At 46.5% G+C, this 17,879-nt stretch overlaps 1 protein-coding gene across 5 annotated transcripts in view; it reads right to left on the reverse strand.

The window, feature by feature from the left end:
• Positions 1–17,650, reverse strand: part of ARHGEF7 (Rho guanine nucleotide exchange factor 7) — a 132,766-nt gene extending 115,116 nt beyond the window's left edge. For 2 of the 5 annotated variants that reach the window (XR_014794689.1, XR_014794690.1), the window contains exon 1: positions 17,116–17,639. Coding sequence is in view for 2 of the 5 variants with exons in the window: in XM_084879818.1 (XP_084735944.1) it covers positions 17,116–17,280 (165 nt within the window). In the remaining 3 variants the exon portion in view is untranslated. Of the gene's footprint in view, positions 1–17,115 lie in introns of all 5 variants that reach the window. The other 3 variants (XR_014794688.1, XM_084879818.1, XM_084879819.1) reach the window with 3 other exon arrangements.
• Between the last annotated feature and the right edge of the window lie 229 nt (positions 17,651–17,879).

The following is a 17,879-nucleotide window of genomic DNA, read 5'->3' on the forward strand; positions in this document are numbered from 1 at the left end:
ATAGACTCAGGGAGAGTATACAGCCCTTAAGCAACTTCCTTACTTTCCTTCAGGCTGTTATTTCTCTGTTCAGATTAAGCAAATTCGAACAATGCGTCCTCAAGTTCACTGGTTCTATCTTCTGTCATCTCCACTCTACTTTTGAGCCTATCCACTGAGTTTTTTTTGTTTTGTTTTGTTTTGTTGTTGTTTTTTTTTACCCTTACCAGAGGATATGTTTTTATTGATTTTAGAGAAAGAGGAAGGGAAATACAGAAACATCAATGTGAAAGAAAAACATCTATCAATTGCCTCCCGTATGTGCCTGGGCCGGAATAAAAATTGCATCCTTTTGGTGTCTGGGATGATGCTCCAACCAACTGAGCCACCAGGCCAGGGCTCATACACTGAGTTTTATTCCAATCATCCTATTTTTCAGTTCTATAATTTTTACTTGTTTCTTTCTATAGAAGTCCTATTTGTTTGCTGAGATGTCCTACTTTTTCCATTGGTTTTGAGAGAATTTCTAATTGCTTTTTGAAGCTTCCTTAAAAACTCTTGTCAGGTCATTCCAATCATTCATTGTAAGGAGAAATGGTCACCAAAGATCACCTCAGCCATGACATCTAGAAAAGCCATCCTCCAGAAAAGGAGCTTCCTGGGACGAGGCTTGGGGTGGAGGAGGTTGTCAAAAATTGTCCTTGTTTCCTGCATAGTCGGTAACAAAATGAATTCTTAATTGGTTACTGGGTTGAAAAGCATGAATTGGAAAGAAGTCAAGGCGCTTATCCTCAGTGTTGGTGGAAGGCTGGTGTGAGCCACACACACTCCTCCAGACTTTCAGAGAACAAGGAGTCCCCAGCGTAAGGGCCACAGACCCACCGCCCCTTAGAAGCCGTATTAGAATGCATCCTACAGCTCAGCTACACTCCATCTTTAAAGAGCAGCGGCTGCCCGGTTATGTTTTGATATGGCATTCCAGACTTGTCCCTGAGGCAACTCCCTAGCCCCACAACCCAACATGTGTGATTTACTTTTCCCTTAAACGCACTCTTGTGAAAAGAACCCTTACCTAGAAGTTTCTCCATATCTCTGGGTAGCTTTTAGTGACTTACTGACTTAGTTAGCCACAGGTCTCTCAACCCTAATTTCAATATTTCAAAGATCTGCTGTTAAGTGCCTCATTTAAGTAATACATCCATCAAATCTCACACAAACTCCTGAATTGAACTCTTAATGGAGACTGTGTTTCTCCTATGTTCTATATAAGAATTTTCTAGATGCACTGAAACAGGTGAGAAATCCCCCCCTCCACCCCCAGGTATATCTGAATGCCCCTTCTAACCAAAAGGCAGGATTTCTTTCCAAACTCTACCTCCACATGTAATGCTCCAAAAGTCCACAGGGCGGCAGCATGGGGTCTGCTCTGTGTTAAACTAAAAGGCACTAGTTGGGAAACTTCTCAAGCTTGAAGGGGTAACCCAGGTAGGCAAGCAGCCAGGGCTCACCTGTGGGAAAGCCCCCAGCTGATCACGCCTCAGCCTCTTGGCTTCTTAAAGGGCCATGCATGCAGTCTGCCTGGTGCAGGTTATGGTACTGCTGGGCTGATGTATTCAAGGGGCTACCCATGGTTCTCAGATGTGATCCCCTGAAGCAGCAGCATCAGCATAACCCGAGAACTTGTTAGAAATGCAAATTCTCAACCCACACCCAGACCTACTGAATTGGGAACTCAGGGGTGTGGCCCAGCAGTTCCGTGTTTTCACAAGCCACCAGGTGACTTTGACACACACATAAATGACTTTGGCACACACATAAGACCCACATAGTCACCTAAAACCAAAGGTATAACATGAGGGAAAGCCCATCATTACTTGAAAACAATATGAAATGCATATTCTACTAATTCTGATGTCAGTAATAGGACTAACATTTTTATATATCACGGACAAAAATTAATGTTGGGCAGCTATTCCACATCCAGCTATAAGAGAAGGAAAACCAAACCCAGAAACTTTCAGTCTCAATGACTGTGTCTCATACTTCCTTCCCTCAACAAACCAACCCTGCTCCCAATAATACTACCTCCACTATCCTCTCAAAGAAAAAGTATTGAGGGGGAAAAAAAAAAAAAATAAACAGCTAGTGGGTTTAGTTCTCCTACACATGGAGACAGAACTGAATAGTGCATTTTGTTGCTTTGCATTGGAAAAACAATACCCAATGCTAAACACTCCTTACATTTGTTGTGGTTATTTAGGAACAATATTTCTAATAAACACCTCTTGATTTGTTTTTACTTCCCTTAATTTATTATGACATGTAACAAATCGTTAACATTTTCTAAATGAGAAAGCAAATCCCAGAAGAGGCACGTGTATATTCATAAAATTATAAAACTAACAGTCCTTGAAGTGAACATAAACTTTCTGGAAAAGATACATTTATATCCTGACTAGAGGCCCGGTGCATGAAATTCATGGGGGGGGGGGGGAGGTTACCCCTCACCCCACTCTGCACCTCTCCAATCTGGGACCATTCAAGGGCAGTTGGACATCCCTCTCACAATCTGGGACTGCTGGCTCCCAACCACTCACCTGCCTGCCTGCCTGATTATCCCCTAACCACTTCTGCCTCCAGCCTGATCACCCACTAACCATTCCCCTGCCAGTCTAATAGACACTTAACTGCTCCCCTACCAGCCCGATAACCCCTAACTGCCCTTCCTTGCTGACCTGATCACCTCTAACTTCCCTCCTCTGCCAGCCTGGTTGCCCCTAACTGTCCTCCCTGCTGGGCTGGTTGCCCCTAACTGCCCTCTCTTGCTGGCCCAGTCACCCCCACCTGCCCTCCCCTGCAGGCCTGGATGTCCCCAACTACTCTCCCCTGCTGGCCCAGTCACCCCTAAATGCCCTCCCTTGCCAGCCTGGTCACCCCTAACTGCCCTCCCCTGCAGGTCTGGTCACCCCTAACTGCTCTACCTGCTGGCCTGGTTGTCCCAACTTCCCTCCCCTGCAGGTCTGGTCCCTTCCAACTTCTCTCCCTCCTGGCCTGATCACCCACAACTGTCCTCCCCTGCTGGCCATCTTGTGTCCATAGGGGTGGCCATCTTTGACCACATGGGGGAAGACATCTTGTATGTTGGAGTGATGGTCAATTTGCATATTACCTCTTTTTATATAGGAGGATAATGCCTTATCTATCCTTCATCAGATCTAGACTTTCAAACATCAAGTGCAAAATAGAGATATAGCAAAGAGCAGTTAGTTTTCAGCAGTCTCACCAACTTTACCTCAAAAGCTGTTTATTGTAAAATAAATCAAAGAAGGAAGATTAAACACCTGAAGTTAATACATTAAAGACAAGATGGAAATCTCAGAAACGCTCAGAGTGACAACTGTTTAGCCTCAACACAGCAGTCATTGATTTAGATGAACATGATAAAACATATAGGAAGTGAAAGAAAAAAACGCCATAGATATATTTCCCTGACACTATTAAAGGAATATAATTGAGTTCTAGAGTCTCCCTTTATCCAAGGAAAAAAACAGTTAAAAATGAACTTCCTCTTAACAAAATTTTTGAGAGTTGATAAGCATCATAATATCCTGCTCAGTCCTCTGCAAAATCACTATAAATTTACACCTTCATATCCAATGGGCTCTCCATGGGCTCCCAGGCGTCCAACCATTCTCACTGAATCAACCCACTCACACTCCATACTCTATTTCCAACATTTCTACTCCCCTCAAACCTGTACTCAAAGCTCCCCCCGTTTTATCAAACCTCCTTCCCAGTCCCCTCTCTCCATGAACCTATATTCACCCTAACTGGGTGCTCACCCCATTACTACCTACACACAGGTACCTTTGCTAACGTCACCAATGACTGGGGAGACCACTCAGCCAGGCTTTCCTAGGACAGTCAGTGCATTCCTGTTGTCCCAGAACAATTAATGACAGTGGCCTTTTCCTCTCCGAGCACACTGCCCAAGTTTTCTGGGGTTTTTTTTAGTTTTTTGAAGCATACTGTCTTGGCCATCCTCTTCCACTGGTCACCATCCTCTCTTCTGACTTAACCACCCTTCGACCACCATCCTTAGCCTCTTTAGGTTCATAGGCCTCTTCGGTTCATCACAGTGTGGGGGGGTGTCCCTCAGCCCAGCTTGCACCCTCTCCTGGCCATCAATTTCCGAGTTCCTTAAGGCCTTCTCATGTTCTCACTCCATAATTTCCCCATAAGAAGTCTCACCACTCCTACAGTTCAGTTCACATCTCTGCAGTGTGACTCCCAAATTCATATTCCTGGTAGGTGTCCTCTCTGAGCTCCAATCCAACATACTCTGAAGCCACTAAATCCACTCAGGATCTTCTGGTACCAAACCTAGGCCCCACCCTGCCCGGCCCCTATCTGTCTCTACAGGAGCCCTTGCAGCTTAATTACCGCCTACTCACATCAGAGCTGGGCTCACACACCACTGCTAGAGGAGGGCCTTCCCTAAAACATCCCCGTCCCCATCTGCCAAGGGTAAGCCAGATTCCTCTGCTGCATACACACTTTCAGAAATCTGTTCCTGGCCTTCAGAGCACATTTCTCAATTTGTAAAACAATAAGTTCATATAATTACTTTAAAGCTATTCCCCACCCCCACCTGAGCGTGTTCAAGTTTATTTTTTGGTAATCATTACACCTCCAGTGTCTAGCACGATTCTTAAAACATAGTAGATACTCAATAAAAATGTGATGAGAAAATAAAGAAATGAGCTCTCTTGCAATGAATCTAAGCATACTGTTTACCTTTGTGCACTAAAATTTCATACATGTCTTCTGGATTCACAATCAGGTTCAAAAGTAGGCTACTGGCAGTAAAATGAATTAAAGCTCCATTACACACAGCAAAAACTTAATTGTACCCAGTGTGAATACTGCCATATAACACATATTGAGATATAACTGGACATATAATGGAGTGCCCGTATTTAAAGTTTTGACACGTGCCAAAACCGGTTTGGCTCAGTGGTAGGGCGTCCGTCTGCGGACTGAAAGGTCCTGGGTTCGATTCCAGTCAGGGGCATGTACATTGGTTGCGGGCACATCCCCGGTAGGGGGTGTGCAAGAGGCAGCTGGTCGATGTTTCTCTTTCATCGACGTTTCTAGCTCTCTATCTCTCTCCCTTCCTCTCTGTAAAAAATCAATAAAATATATTTAAATATATATTTACAGCATCAACTAAGTCCAGTTCTCCCATTTAAATAAATAAATAAATAAATAAATAAATAAATAAATAAATAAAGTTTTGACACGTGTACACTTTTGAAACTATTGATATCACCAGAATCATAATACAGTAGGTCCTCGGGTTACATCGGAGATCCGTTCCTACAGTGCGACATAACACGATTTTCACCATGAGTCGGAACACACCTACGTAAGCACCAATGTCACTCACTTACACATACACAGCAGTAATGAAGTGAAACAGTAAAAAAAAAAAAAAAAAAAAAAAAAGTAAAGAAAGGTAACAATTCCTGACCTTTACTTGTGGTAAGTACAATGAATAATAAAAAACATAAAGCATATATGTACATACATCGAGATGATGGAACTTTTTTTTTAATACATGGAAGATGGCGATGTAACCACGGAACAACCTACACCGAGTCGGACGTAACTCGAGGACTGCCTGTGAACATATCGACTGCCCCCAAAGGTCTCCTTGTGCCCCTGAAGTGTCCCTAAGCAAACACTGAACTATATTGATTACGCTGCATTTTCTGGGATTTTATACAAATAAGTCACATAGTATGTACTTTTTTGTCTATCTTCTTTTACTCTACATGATTTTCCTCCATTCCCTTTTATTGCCGATTAAGTACTCTATGGATATATCATACTTTCTTTACCCTTTTACCAGTTGAAAAACATCTGGGCTATGTCCAGTTTGTAACTATTAAGACAGAGTTGCTATGAACATTTGTGTACATGACTTAGTATGGGCATGTCATTTCCTTTTTCTTGGGTAAATACAGAGAAATAGAATGGCTAAATCATTTAGCAAATGTATGTTTAATATTTAAGAAACTGAAAAACTAGTTTCTAAAGCAGTTGTATGATGTTATATTCCCACTAATGGCCTGTTGTATAAAATTTGTGCACAGTGAGCGGGGAGGGTTTCCTCAGCCCGGCCTGCACCCTCTCCAATCTGGGGCCCCTCGGGGATGTTTGACTGCCAGACATCCCTCTCACAATCCGGGACCACTGGCTCCTAACCGCTCACCTGCCTGCCTGCCTGATCGCCCCTAACTACTCTGCCTGCCGGCCTGATCACCTAAACTGCCCCCCCCTCCCCCCCGCTTCCGCCAGCCTGATCAGCCCCAACTTACCTCCCCTCCTGGCCTGATCACCTCTAACTGCGCTGCCTTGGCCCTGCCACCATGCCTTTGTCAGGAAGGTCTCCAGGTCTAATTAGCATATTATCGTTTCATTAGTATAGACAGAGGCCTGGTGCATGGGAGATCTCCCCTGAAGGGGGTCCTGGACCAGGGTGGGGGTCCCCTTGGGCCAGCCTGGACAAGGTTTGATGGCTGTGCCCTATCCCCCCAAGGGTGAGAGTCCCTGCTAGGGGGCGTGGCCAGCCTGGGCAAGTGGCTGAGGGCCCTTTGGGGCTGGTTTGCAGGCTTTGTCCGGAAGGTCTCTGGCAGGTCTCCCAGTCTAATTAGCATATTACTCTTTTATTGGTATAGATGAGCAGTTCCTTCACATCCTCACCAACACTTGGTATAATCGATCTTTTATATTTAGCCATTTTAATAGGTGTAGACTGATATCTTCCTGTGGTTTCATTTTTTTTAAATCTTTATTGTTGAAAGTTTTATAAGTGTTCCCTTCCCCTTCCCCACTGATCCCCTCAAATTTCCCTAATGATCAATAATGTTGAACATCCTTTCATGTGAGTGTATATCTTCTTTGGTAAAGTGTCTACTCAGACTACTTGTCCATTTTTAAACTGGGTTGTTTGTTTCCTTACCACTGAGTCTTAAGAGTTCCTTATACTCTATTCTTAATTGTTTGATAGAATTCACCAGTGAAGCCATCTGATCTGGAATTTTCTTTATGAGAAGCTTTTTAACTACAAGTTTAAATTCTCTAATAAATATAGAGCTAATAAGGTTATCCAATGAGCTTTGATAGTCTGTGACTTCCATGAAAATAGTACATTTTGTCTAAATTGTAGAATTTATTGGCATAAAAATATTTATAATATCCAATTATTATCCTTTTATATTAAAAAAAAAGACACGTGTATTGTGTCTTCTTTCCTTTTTTTCCTGATCTAAGAGGTTTGTCAATTTTATTGACTTTTCTCAAAGAACCGGCTTTGTTGATTTTCTTTTCTGTCTATTTCACTGATTCCTATTCTGTTATTTACTATTCTCTTTTCTCTATTATTTACTTTGGGTTTAACTTGCCTTTATTTTTCTAGCTTCTTAAGTTGGGAGCTCCATTACAGACAACAAAAGGCTTGATTATGTGCAGGGTGAGTACTCTCTCACTCTCAGAATATTGTTTGAACAATTCACCAACAATTCATATGCTTAAGACTCACACCAAAAGAAAACATGATTACTGTTATTTATTTGAAGAGCCAGCCTTGGATCGCTGACATGGCAGTTCCTCAGATTCAAGCTAAGTAAATGTGCTTTGTTGGAGGGACAATAAGTGAACTCTTATTCTTCTCCATTTGTCACTAGATGATCAAGTCTGCAAGATACTCAATTCCAGTCTCTTGTCACTTAAAAGTACAGCTTCTGTGGTCCTTTCTAGAAGTTTAACCTTTGCCACAAGTCTGTCAAGAATTTGACCACATCCTATTTAGAGAGCTTGTTTTCAAATAGAACTAACAAATAGAACTATGACCAGAAAATGTCATGTTTCCATGAGAAAAGATCTGTTACCAGCAGCAATGTTTTATGAGAATCATTGTACAAACACAGGTCTTGAACATGGCAATTTCTTCAGCACCATAGAAAGATCACAGTGATGTTACTCAAGAAAGAGAGACCTAATCGAAACCGGTTTGGCTCAGTGGATAGAGCCTTGGCCTGTGGACTGAAAGGTCCCAGGTTCGATTCCAGTCAAGGGCATGTACATTGGTTGCAGCCACATCCCCAGCAGGAGGTGTGCAGGAGGCAGCTGGTCGAAGTTTCTCTCATCGACGTTTCTAGCTCTCTATCCCTCTTCCTTCCTCTTTGTGGAAAATCAATAAAATATATTTTAAAAAAGAAAAGAAAGAAAGAGAGACCTAGAATAACATTCCGGATGTCCTGATGGTCTCCTCCGCCTCCTGGAGAGCCAACCAAAGAGGTGAACAGCAGCGAGATGATTCCTCTGAAGCTCCTAGTTTTCCAACAACAGCACTGTAACATTCTTCCTTAAAGCAAATGACAAAGTCATAATCTTTTGGCACGTGTTCAGAAAGCGACGCGCTTTTTCAGAAAATCTGCATTCTTGACAAAAGACTTCTGAGTAAACTGGCTAACTGCAGCTGGATACTTACAAGTCTCCTATGCACTCGAACTATTTTAAGGACAGGAAATAGGTGGGAAAGCGTCTTCTTGGCATAGGATCTTAGCATTGAAGCACTCAGAAATGAGGAGGAAAGGCCATCCTGGGTCAGGGTATTTATAAATAATCCAAAACTTGACCATTTTAAAGAAGGCTTTTACTAACAAATATCATACTTCCAGAACAAGGTGCCACTGCAGGAAACTGCAAACTCGGAGCAAGCCTGAATCTCTGGATTCCAGTTCTACACTAGAGCAATTTATATAAACAGGAAGAGGCTTAAATTACTTTCACATACCCTTTTTGGGGTTCTGAATTACAGCTTCTTTGGAGAAACAATAGGACTATTCTGAGCCCCCTTTAAAAAAAAAAAAAAAAAAGCTGTCCCAAGTGTTACTAACAAAGTTATGTTCAAAACTCCACTTCCACTCTCCATCTTGGTGCCAATTATCTATTGCCACCGTAAGGCGGAGGGATAAGCAGCCACAGAAGCTCAGGGGCAGGCTGAAATGAGCGTCTGTTCTTGTCTGTGAGGCCATGGGTCACCTGGGCAGTCCTGGTCTCCGGGGGCTCGCTCATGCAGCACCGGTCAGCTCTGGTTCAGGTGGCAGCTCGCTGCTCTTGGCTGGGCTCTGCCCAGTGTTGAGGGTTGGAGGGCTGTAGGTGGGTACAAGAGGCTCAGCAGGGACAACTGAGCTTTCTACCATGGGGTCTCAAACCCTTGCATATCTAGGCCCTGGGCTGGTCCTCGGGGTGGAGGCGGGGTCTGAGAGAGCTATTATACAATAGAAAAGATGCAAGGCCTCCAGAGTTCTAGGAACAAGCACACGTCACTTCTGCCACGTTTCACTAGCCGACTCAGATTGAAGAAGTGAAAACGCAGGCTCCAACTCTGGATGGGAGGAGCTGCAGTGTCCCTCTCCGAGGGTCTTGGCTGCAGGGAGCGGTGGTCAATTCAGGCCCGTTCTGTAACCTACCAAGCTCCTCCTCTCGTTTGCTTGTGCCCTAGGAGGAGGACCTCTAGGGAGGCTGACCTCTCTGCATCACTGCCACAGAGCCCTCGCCCAGCACAATCCTGCAAACACCATTCATTTAGACTGAAGTGTGAATGACTCTCCCTAGACTGTGCATAAACTACACAGTCATATGCAACTGCCCTCCGTTAACCCATGGGCAAGATGGCAAGTTTGGGCTAGATGACCTCCTGGGAGTTCCTTCACACTGAGAATTCACAAACGCCTTGCACTTAAGGCCTTATCGTTTCCCTTATGGCCTGCCTGAAAAAGTGGTACAGAAAACATGCATGCGTGTGTGCATGTGCTTCTGTGTGTATTATTATATAACACACTAGCAGCAAGCACATAACATGAACCCAATAAATACGTGTGTGTTTCTGTGCATATGATGTATACACTAGCGTGCACAGAGTAGGAATCCAATAAATACGTTCATTAAATTTAAATAATTAAACAAATGTGTTGGAAATGCATCTTCACACATCCCATGTAAACATCCTTACCCTTTCTCCCTGGCCTTTAGGCTATAGTAGACACAGCACTAGCCTACAAAAATAGGGCTGAGAACCACCAGTGTGGTTCACGAAACTGCAAATTCAGAGAGCTAAGGTTAGAAATACAAAAACACCAGGAAATAACTTCTCCCGACCTAACTTGGTACAACTGATGGAGGGAAAAGTCGGAAGGTGTACACGGGGCCCAGAAACCACCAACACCCTACCCTCCCTCTGCAGACACGGGACGGGCTGTCCCGGCCCTCACTGCCCATCTGTGATTCCTGGCCCTTCTCAAGCATGAAACTCTATCTACGTGAAACCTGAGCCTCCCAGCCTGGCCCTTTGGCCCCTCTGAGCCAGCAGCTGTGCACACCCAGCAGCTGCACAGGGGCCTGTGCTACCCAGAGGGCCCTGAAAACCAAATCCGGAGCTCCCACCCACCCGGACAATGGGGGTCGATCAGAGTGGGAAGGGAGGGTCACCAGCCCCCTAAAGTCGCAAGAATCCTCCCTGCTGTTAGAATGAAGAGGTATTCTTGGGATTTGGTGGCCTTGAGGTCCAGAGTTTTCCTGGAAGATGGCAGGAAAAATTTTCATTAAACTTATTAATTTAATATAACATTATTATATTAAAATAATAATAACTACCATGTTCTGAGGCCCTCCTGCACCCAGCACTGCACAAAACCCCTCGCATCTATCTACTCATCTACCACTCCTCCTGGCATAGATCATTAATCTCGTTTTCAGGAGGAAGAAATCATTACTCAGAGAAGTTAGGCAGGTTGCCCAAGCTCACACAGCAAATGGGTGACTCCAGAGCACATATTGGGATCACCCCATCTTACGGTGGTTCCAAGAGGGACCAGGAAGTCTTGGGGACCACTGAACCTCCCAGCCCCTGACGCTGCCCATGGCAGAGTTGAGTCCTAGAGGGATGCTGTGCCTTTGCTGCCTTTGGCTGACAGTGAGAGGCAAGGGCAACTCCAGCTCCCACATGACTCCAGTCCAAAAAGTTAGAGACGCCCCCACCAAACAAGAACTAACAGCTCTCCTGTGCCCCCCACCCCCCACCAAGGCCCCTCCAATTATTACTTTTTACAGTGAGCAGTTTCCTCTGAAGGGAAAGGAAGTCCATTAAATATATACATATACAGTACTTCCATTTGTAAAGTCTATTATATACATATACATGTGTATACATGTGTGTGAATTTATATTATATTGCTTTACATTTTGGTGTAGATGGACACCCGGTACACTCCGAGTCAGGTGGCCCAGGGGCCACAGGGAAGGTTATCAGGTACCAGCGTTAGAGCTTAACTGAAGTCCTGGGATGTCCTCGCGTGGAGTGAATGAGGAGCCTCAAAGTGAACTTCCCCAAGGCCACACCCTGAAGGCAGTGCTCCCTGAGCTGCGTGTCCTCCTTCCAGTTGTCTCTGAATTCCTGCCGGCCAGAGAGGAGCACTGCTCTTACTGCGGGCTGCCTCCCTGAACGTCGTCAGAGTCCCCACTGTGCCCCTTCCCCCTTGGGAGCCCTGCTGACTGGCAATCCATGCCACACGATCCAGCCCTGGACTCTGCTCTATCCGCTGTGGTCCCTCACGCTGTCTGTCTGTCTTTCGAATATGCTTTGTAATTCCTGAAGGCATGACCACCTATCTTCCTGACTTAGCGCAGGTTGGGCAGCCAGCACTCAACTGGCGGCAGGACTGTCATCTCTATGGGGCTCTGGCAGCAGGCTGGCCCGGGTTGAAATATTCTGCGTCCATGCGCCAGTTGGGTGACCCGGGCACAGCAAACCGCTGGGCCTCAGTGTTCTCATCTGTGAAATGGATGTGACATGAGATGACAGTGGACCATCCCTTAAGCAAAGTGCCTGCAGGGCGCACTTTTTTTGTTTTTAAAAAATCTATACAAAGACAAGGCAGGCAGTGCTTAAAGAAATGAAAACACAAGGCGGCTACAGGTGTTGTTTCTATTCATAGAATGAGGCCACAGGATAGCACAAAAGCGGAATTGCTCCGGAGGTCATGGCGGCAGCTGCCCCTGGCGAAGGCCAGCTCGTGATCCTTTCCCCGGCTGTCCTGCAAACCCAGTCAGATGTGCATGCGTGTGTGAGTGTGCAAACATTTGTGGGAGTGTGTGCACATGTGTGATGCCAACAGAAACACTACAGCATGTGTAGTGTGGCTCTCAGAAACCATGTTAGGCCTTCCCAATTAAACAGAATTCAGGTTTGTTTACTTCATGTGGAGTGAGCCAGCAAATGCAGTTACAACTGCCCTCTTTCTCTGGGCCCAAAACCCAAACCCGGAATCAGCCCGGTGCGGGACTGAGATACCACTACTTTAAAGTCACGTGCTTCGAAAGCAGATGTTTATTACTGCAAAGTTAACTATTCTGAAACATTAGGTAATCTCTCCCTAGAAGCGCCTTGCTATCACCAATAATTCCGTTTGCAAGGTTTAAAGAAGTCTCTATACAAATGCAGTAGGAGATAGCATGTGTTATAACTAGAACCTTCTCTCCGAGTGCTTTACCAGCCAATCAAGAAGTATTTATGAACCACTCAGGCACAGGCCTTCTAAAGCTAAGCGGGACTCTCACTGCCACTCCATACTGCCATCGCTGACCATCACTAGGCAAAGGGCCTAGGAAAAGGTAAATTCCTCACAGTGGGCACTTAGAACTGCTGTCCAGCACCTACTGAGACTTCATTTCCCTTCCCACCCCCATCCACAGCCAACCCCAGAACCCTAGGACTGACCAGAAAGCCAGTTGTGGATCAATTAAGAAACTGCAGTGTCTTTTTTCCTATGCCGTATCAGAATTCACTGATCCTTAGGACTTCCAGATTAGTTTAGGAAAATATGAACAATATTTTAATCCAGCGGTCACCAACCTTCCGGACCCCACGGACCACCAGTGGTCCACGGACCACCGGTTGGCTACTGCTATCTAACCCGTGTGTCAAAAAAAAAAAAAAAATCATCGGAGGTTGGACAGCTCAAATGCAGTCTCCTTGGATTTAATCCTTCTGTTCTTTTCATCTACACGGGACTTTATGACTTTTGATTTCCTCCCGTCTCATACGGTTCATATTCTTATATTTATATTTTCACCTTCAACAAAACCCCTAAGAGCCTGTTGTTTAGTCTCTTAGCTCCCATAGCACCTGGCACTTGCAGGTAGACAAGCACTTCATAAATGGATTTGGTTCAAACGTATTCTGCAACCTGTTAGAGAATGAATCGTGTCCCCCAAAAAGATTGGAGTCCTAACCAGCCGATACTTCAGAATGTGATCTTATTTGGAAACAAGGTCATTGCAGATGAGGTCATACGGGGTAGGGTGGTCCTATTCCAAGGACTGGTGTCCTTATGAAAAGGGGAAGTGTGAGTGCAGAGAAGCGACCACAGGGGGACACGGTGGGAAGACGGGTTGTACTGCCACAAGCCAAGCAACCACCAGAAGCCTAGGTGAGACCTGGACAGGTCCTCCCCTAGCGCCTGCAGCCGAAGCCCGCCCTGCCCACACCTTGGTCTGGGACAGTGGTCGGCAAACTCATTAGTCAACAGAGCCAAATAGTACAACCACTGAAATTTCTTTTGAGAACCAAATTTTTTTTAACTTAAACTTCTTTCTAACGCCACTTCTTCAAAATAGACTCGCCCAGGCCATGGTATTTTGTGGAAGAGCCTCACTCAAGGAGCCAAAGAGCCACATGTGGCTCGAGAGCCACAGTTTGCAGACCACGGATCTGGGGCATTTGCCTCCAGGGCCCTGAGAGAATAAGTTCGGTTGGCTAAGCTGCCTGGTCTGTGGTAACTTTGTCCCAGCAGCCCAGGACACTAATACTCAGCCCAACATTTTAAAACAGTTTAAATGCATACACACCTGCACACCCCAAACACCCAGCGAGACCAGAAAGGTAGCATCTGGCCTTCAAGTGTATCCCACAGATATCAGGCTGGTGGAGTGTCTCCTGTGCAGCACTTTATGGATTGCTATGAGCTCTGAGTGTGGAGAGAAAGAACCGGGTTCCTTGATTTTTTCATGGCAAATCAAGCAACTTCATCTACAGGTGGAATTCAAGCAGCATTTCACTATTTTCAGGTGTTTTATTGATATTACATTAATGTTCCATCTTCTAAAACTTCTGTATCTTGCATCCCCTGCGACTACATAGTCTAGGGATGTTTAAAGTGTTAACTCCATGAGCTCAATGCTCCCAGGGCTCACTGCCTTCCGTGGCCTTTGTGTATTTCTCATCACAGGAAGAGTGAGGGAAGCCAACAGTGTGGTGGGTCAGCAAAGCATCCTGGCCATTACTGAGAAAAATCAAAGTGTGGGATCCTCATCCACGAAGATTTGGGACTGTACCTCCCACTTTTCACTCCTCTGCCATCATGAAATGTATCTCTTTTCTGAACTCCTCTCCCTGCGTCTATAATCCCCTCTTTTCCTATCCAACCTTCAATATAAGAACTGCAAAAAGGAGAACCTGAACAAAACAAAACAAAACAAACAAACAAACAAAAATTTTAAAAGTGAGAACAATCTGCACCAAATGAACGTACTCTCGGTTCTCCACCCTTTTACTGGTTCGAAAATGGAACATATCAGCTTAATGTAAGAAACACATTAGGGCGTATTTCTTAATAAAAGGCACATGGGAAATCCGAGCCATCACAAAAACTTTTAATTATGCAGTATCCCCACTCAAATGGTTTCAAGTTTTAAATGATGAATTTGCAAATGTTAAGTTGCAGGCTGCTGACACCCCACTGGCCAGTTGTCAGTGTGTTCTCCTGGCAAACAGGAGTAAAGTTAAAATACTTTCAATTCCGTGTGAATATTCAGTTCAGTTTCCAAATGTTTCTCTTTAAGGAGAGAGAGAAAGAAAAAAAAAACAAAAAAAAAAACTAACATTCCCACATTCAGGGAAAGCTGTTCAGCATGTGTGCTTTGTGGCCTATATTATTTGGTGTGCACGCAAACATCCCAAAGCTCAAATAAATAACTCTTCCCAGAAAGTGCAAAAGGCTATGAGACTTCTGAACCCCAAGCTTGTCAGAGGCAGAGAATAGCTAATATTTTACTCCAAAAACCTACCTTTGAACCACAGAAAATCAGAAGCTCTGTCTATAATTGGCTACTTTCATGTCCAACTTTCACTGATGGTGTCAGTCCTAAAACAAACCAGTTGGGGCCTAGGGGAATAAAGGGATTGCTTTGATACAAGAAATTTCCAAGTGACCCTAGTTTTAGAATATGTTGGATTGTTTCAATTTGGCTTTGCCAAGCTAAGCATTTTATTCACCCCTGTCTTTGTTGTGTTAGAGATGAAAGGCATACGACAGTGTTCTAAGAAGACCTTTGTAGAATTTAAAAAAATTGTTATTGAAGTCTGTCAATCAATAATAACGTAGTTAATATGCCAAATAACATACATTGATAGTGATATGTTTTTTTTCTAGACAGCACATGAAGTTTCTTAAAGCTTCACTCTTAGAAATGAACAGTATTTCATATAAGCCTATTTTGGGAAACTTAGCATTCATGCATTTCCCATTCTTTTCAACATCTGTCTTTTATTACCAGAGGTTCTGATATCCAGATGAGTGCCTTGAAAGTTAAATCTTGCTCCTTATTCCTGTCTTAACTCACAATTTTATTGTGACATCAGGTTCATTTACAAGCAACATTTTTTTCTTCCCTGGACAGGCTGGCAAGTATTCATTCTAAAATGCAGATTCTGTTTTCATAAATACATTTTAAGCAAGGGGGGGAAAAAATACCTAAAACTAGTATGCACGTGAAATTCAAATGAAATAAAATATTTTCTGACCTTTAAAATGTAGCACCAGGACAGGCACACGCTTATAAGATTAAACATTTTACTTTATAAAGTCGCCTAATTAGCAAATTGTTATTGTGCATTTGGGACCAATAAACCCATTTTTAAAATTAAACAGTTTCCCCTAGTCATGGTGCACTTCAATTTTTACATTTTAACACCTTTTAAGTAATTGTGGATCTTAAGATCATGTGTTGGATCCAAAAAAAAATTGGGTCTTGAGATTGTAGTGCTTTTTTGAAACACAGGGAACGCGTTGGTTTTAAAAGCGCTTCTCTCCCCTCACCCCTGCTTTGTCAGCTGTGGGAGAGGAAAGCAAACTTTAATCACTCGCAGAGATGCAGGTCAAGGTTCACCCTCCAGCCCAGGGGAAAGAAACCACCCGTCACGAAAAAGGGAAAAGCAGGGTCTGCAGGGCTGGGGATTCTGTTCAAAATCAGGTAGGAACCAGGAAATGATATCTCGAGTTTTAAGCCAGCCTTGAAGAATGCCAAGGCTTTTTTTTTTTTTTTTTTTTTTTTCCCCAACCCCGTGTTTGCCACCTCTGGGCTTGGAGGCAGGAAGCATTCTTCCGTGGGGGGAGAGCAATAAATCATTTCACAACGCAGCCTCAGCTATTGATGAATGCATCTTTTAAAAAAAAAAATGCATAGCAATTGGTCAATTAAATGGGGGGCGACGGAACTCTCCTACAATACCACCAACAAAAGCGGTTCAAACAAAGCCTCGGAGGAAGCGGTGCGCGTCGCTGGAACACGGTTTTCGGGTCAGGCCACGGAGAGGGGCGACTCTCCCTTCGGGCGGTGCTCAGCGCTCCCCTTCCCTCCGGGCCTCCCCCGGGGTCATCCCCCTGGTACGCGGCCTGGATGGAACCCCTTCCCAGCCCACACCGCACACAATGGCGCCCCGAACTCCCGCCACCGGGTCCTCGCGCCGCCAGCGCGCCCCCCGCGCGCGGGCCGCGTCCCCGGGTCCGCGCACAAAGGAGACGCGTGGGCTCCGCCGCGCCCCGCGCCCCCCCCCGGCCCCGCGCGCGGCCACCAGGTGCCACCGCGAGCGCCCCGGCCCCCGCGCGCCCCTGCGCATCCCGGGCGAGGCGAGGCGAAGCGGGGCGCGGGGCCTCCCCACCGCCTCGGGCTCCCACCGGCCGGGGCCTGTCCGCCGTGGGGGGAGTGGGCCCGGGCGGGGACACTCACTTTCTCGATGGTCCCGGGCAGCAGGCGCTCCAGCAGCCTGCAGAGGACCACGCCATCCTTCAGGGACGCCTGCAGGAAGCCCTCCGGGTCCGAGATGGTTTTCTTGGGCGACTCGAGCACCCCTAAGGTGATGAGCCACGTAACGGTCTGCTCGGCGGAATTCATCGCGGCGGCGGCGGCGGCGCGCCCGGCCTCCCCGCGCCGCTCGCGAGCCGCTCTCCTCCCTCCGCGCCGCCGCCGTTCACCTCGGAGCGGCCGCGGCCCGGCGGGTAGCGCTCGCCGCCGCCCCCTCCTCCCGCTCGCAGCCCATGGAGAGGCCGCCGCCGTCGACGGCGATTGGCTCGGGCGGCGCCGCGGTCCGGCCGGCTCGCGCTCCCTCGCGTGCGTCCTGGCCGGCTGTCAAGTGCCTTTTCATTACCACCGGCACATGAACCTGCGGCGGCCGCCCGGCGCCGCCCCCGCCGCCGCCGCCGCCGCCCGGCTCCCCGCCGCTGCTGGGGATGACATCACCGCGAGGAGGAGAAGAAAAGACGCCGCGCCGAGAGGCCCCGCGCCCGGCCCCCCGGCCGCACACGCACTCCGCGCCCGGGCCCCGCCGCCGCCGCCGCGCTCCCTCCGCCCGCGGGCCGGGCAGTGCGCGCGGCCGCACCTGCGCGCCGGGCGGGCGGCGGGCCCCAAGGGCCCGGTGACCTCCCAGCCCCAAGGGCCCGGTGACCTCCAGGAGCCACCGCCCGTGGTCAGGACAGCTCGCCGGGACTCCTAAC

The sequence above is a fragment of the Pipistrellus hanaki genome (assembly GCF_964339955.1).
Source record: "Pipistrellus hanaki genome assembly, chromosome: 3".
Taxonomy (NCBI): domain Eukaryota; kingdom Metazoa; phylum Chordata; class Mammalia; order Chiroptera; family Vespertilionidae; genus Pipistrellus; species Pipistrellus hanaki.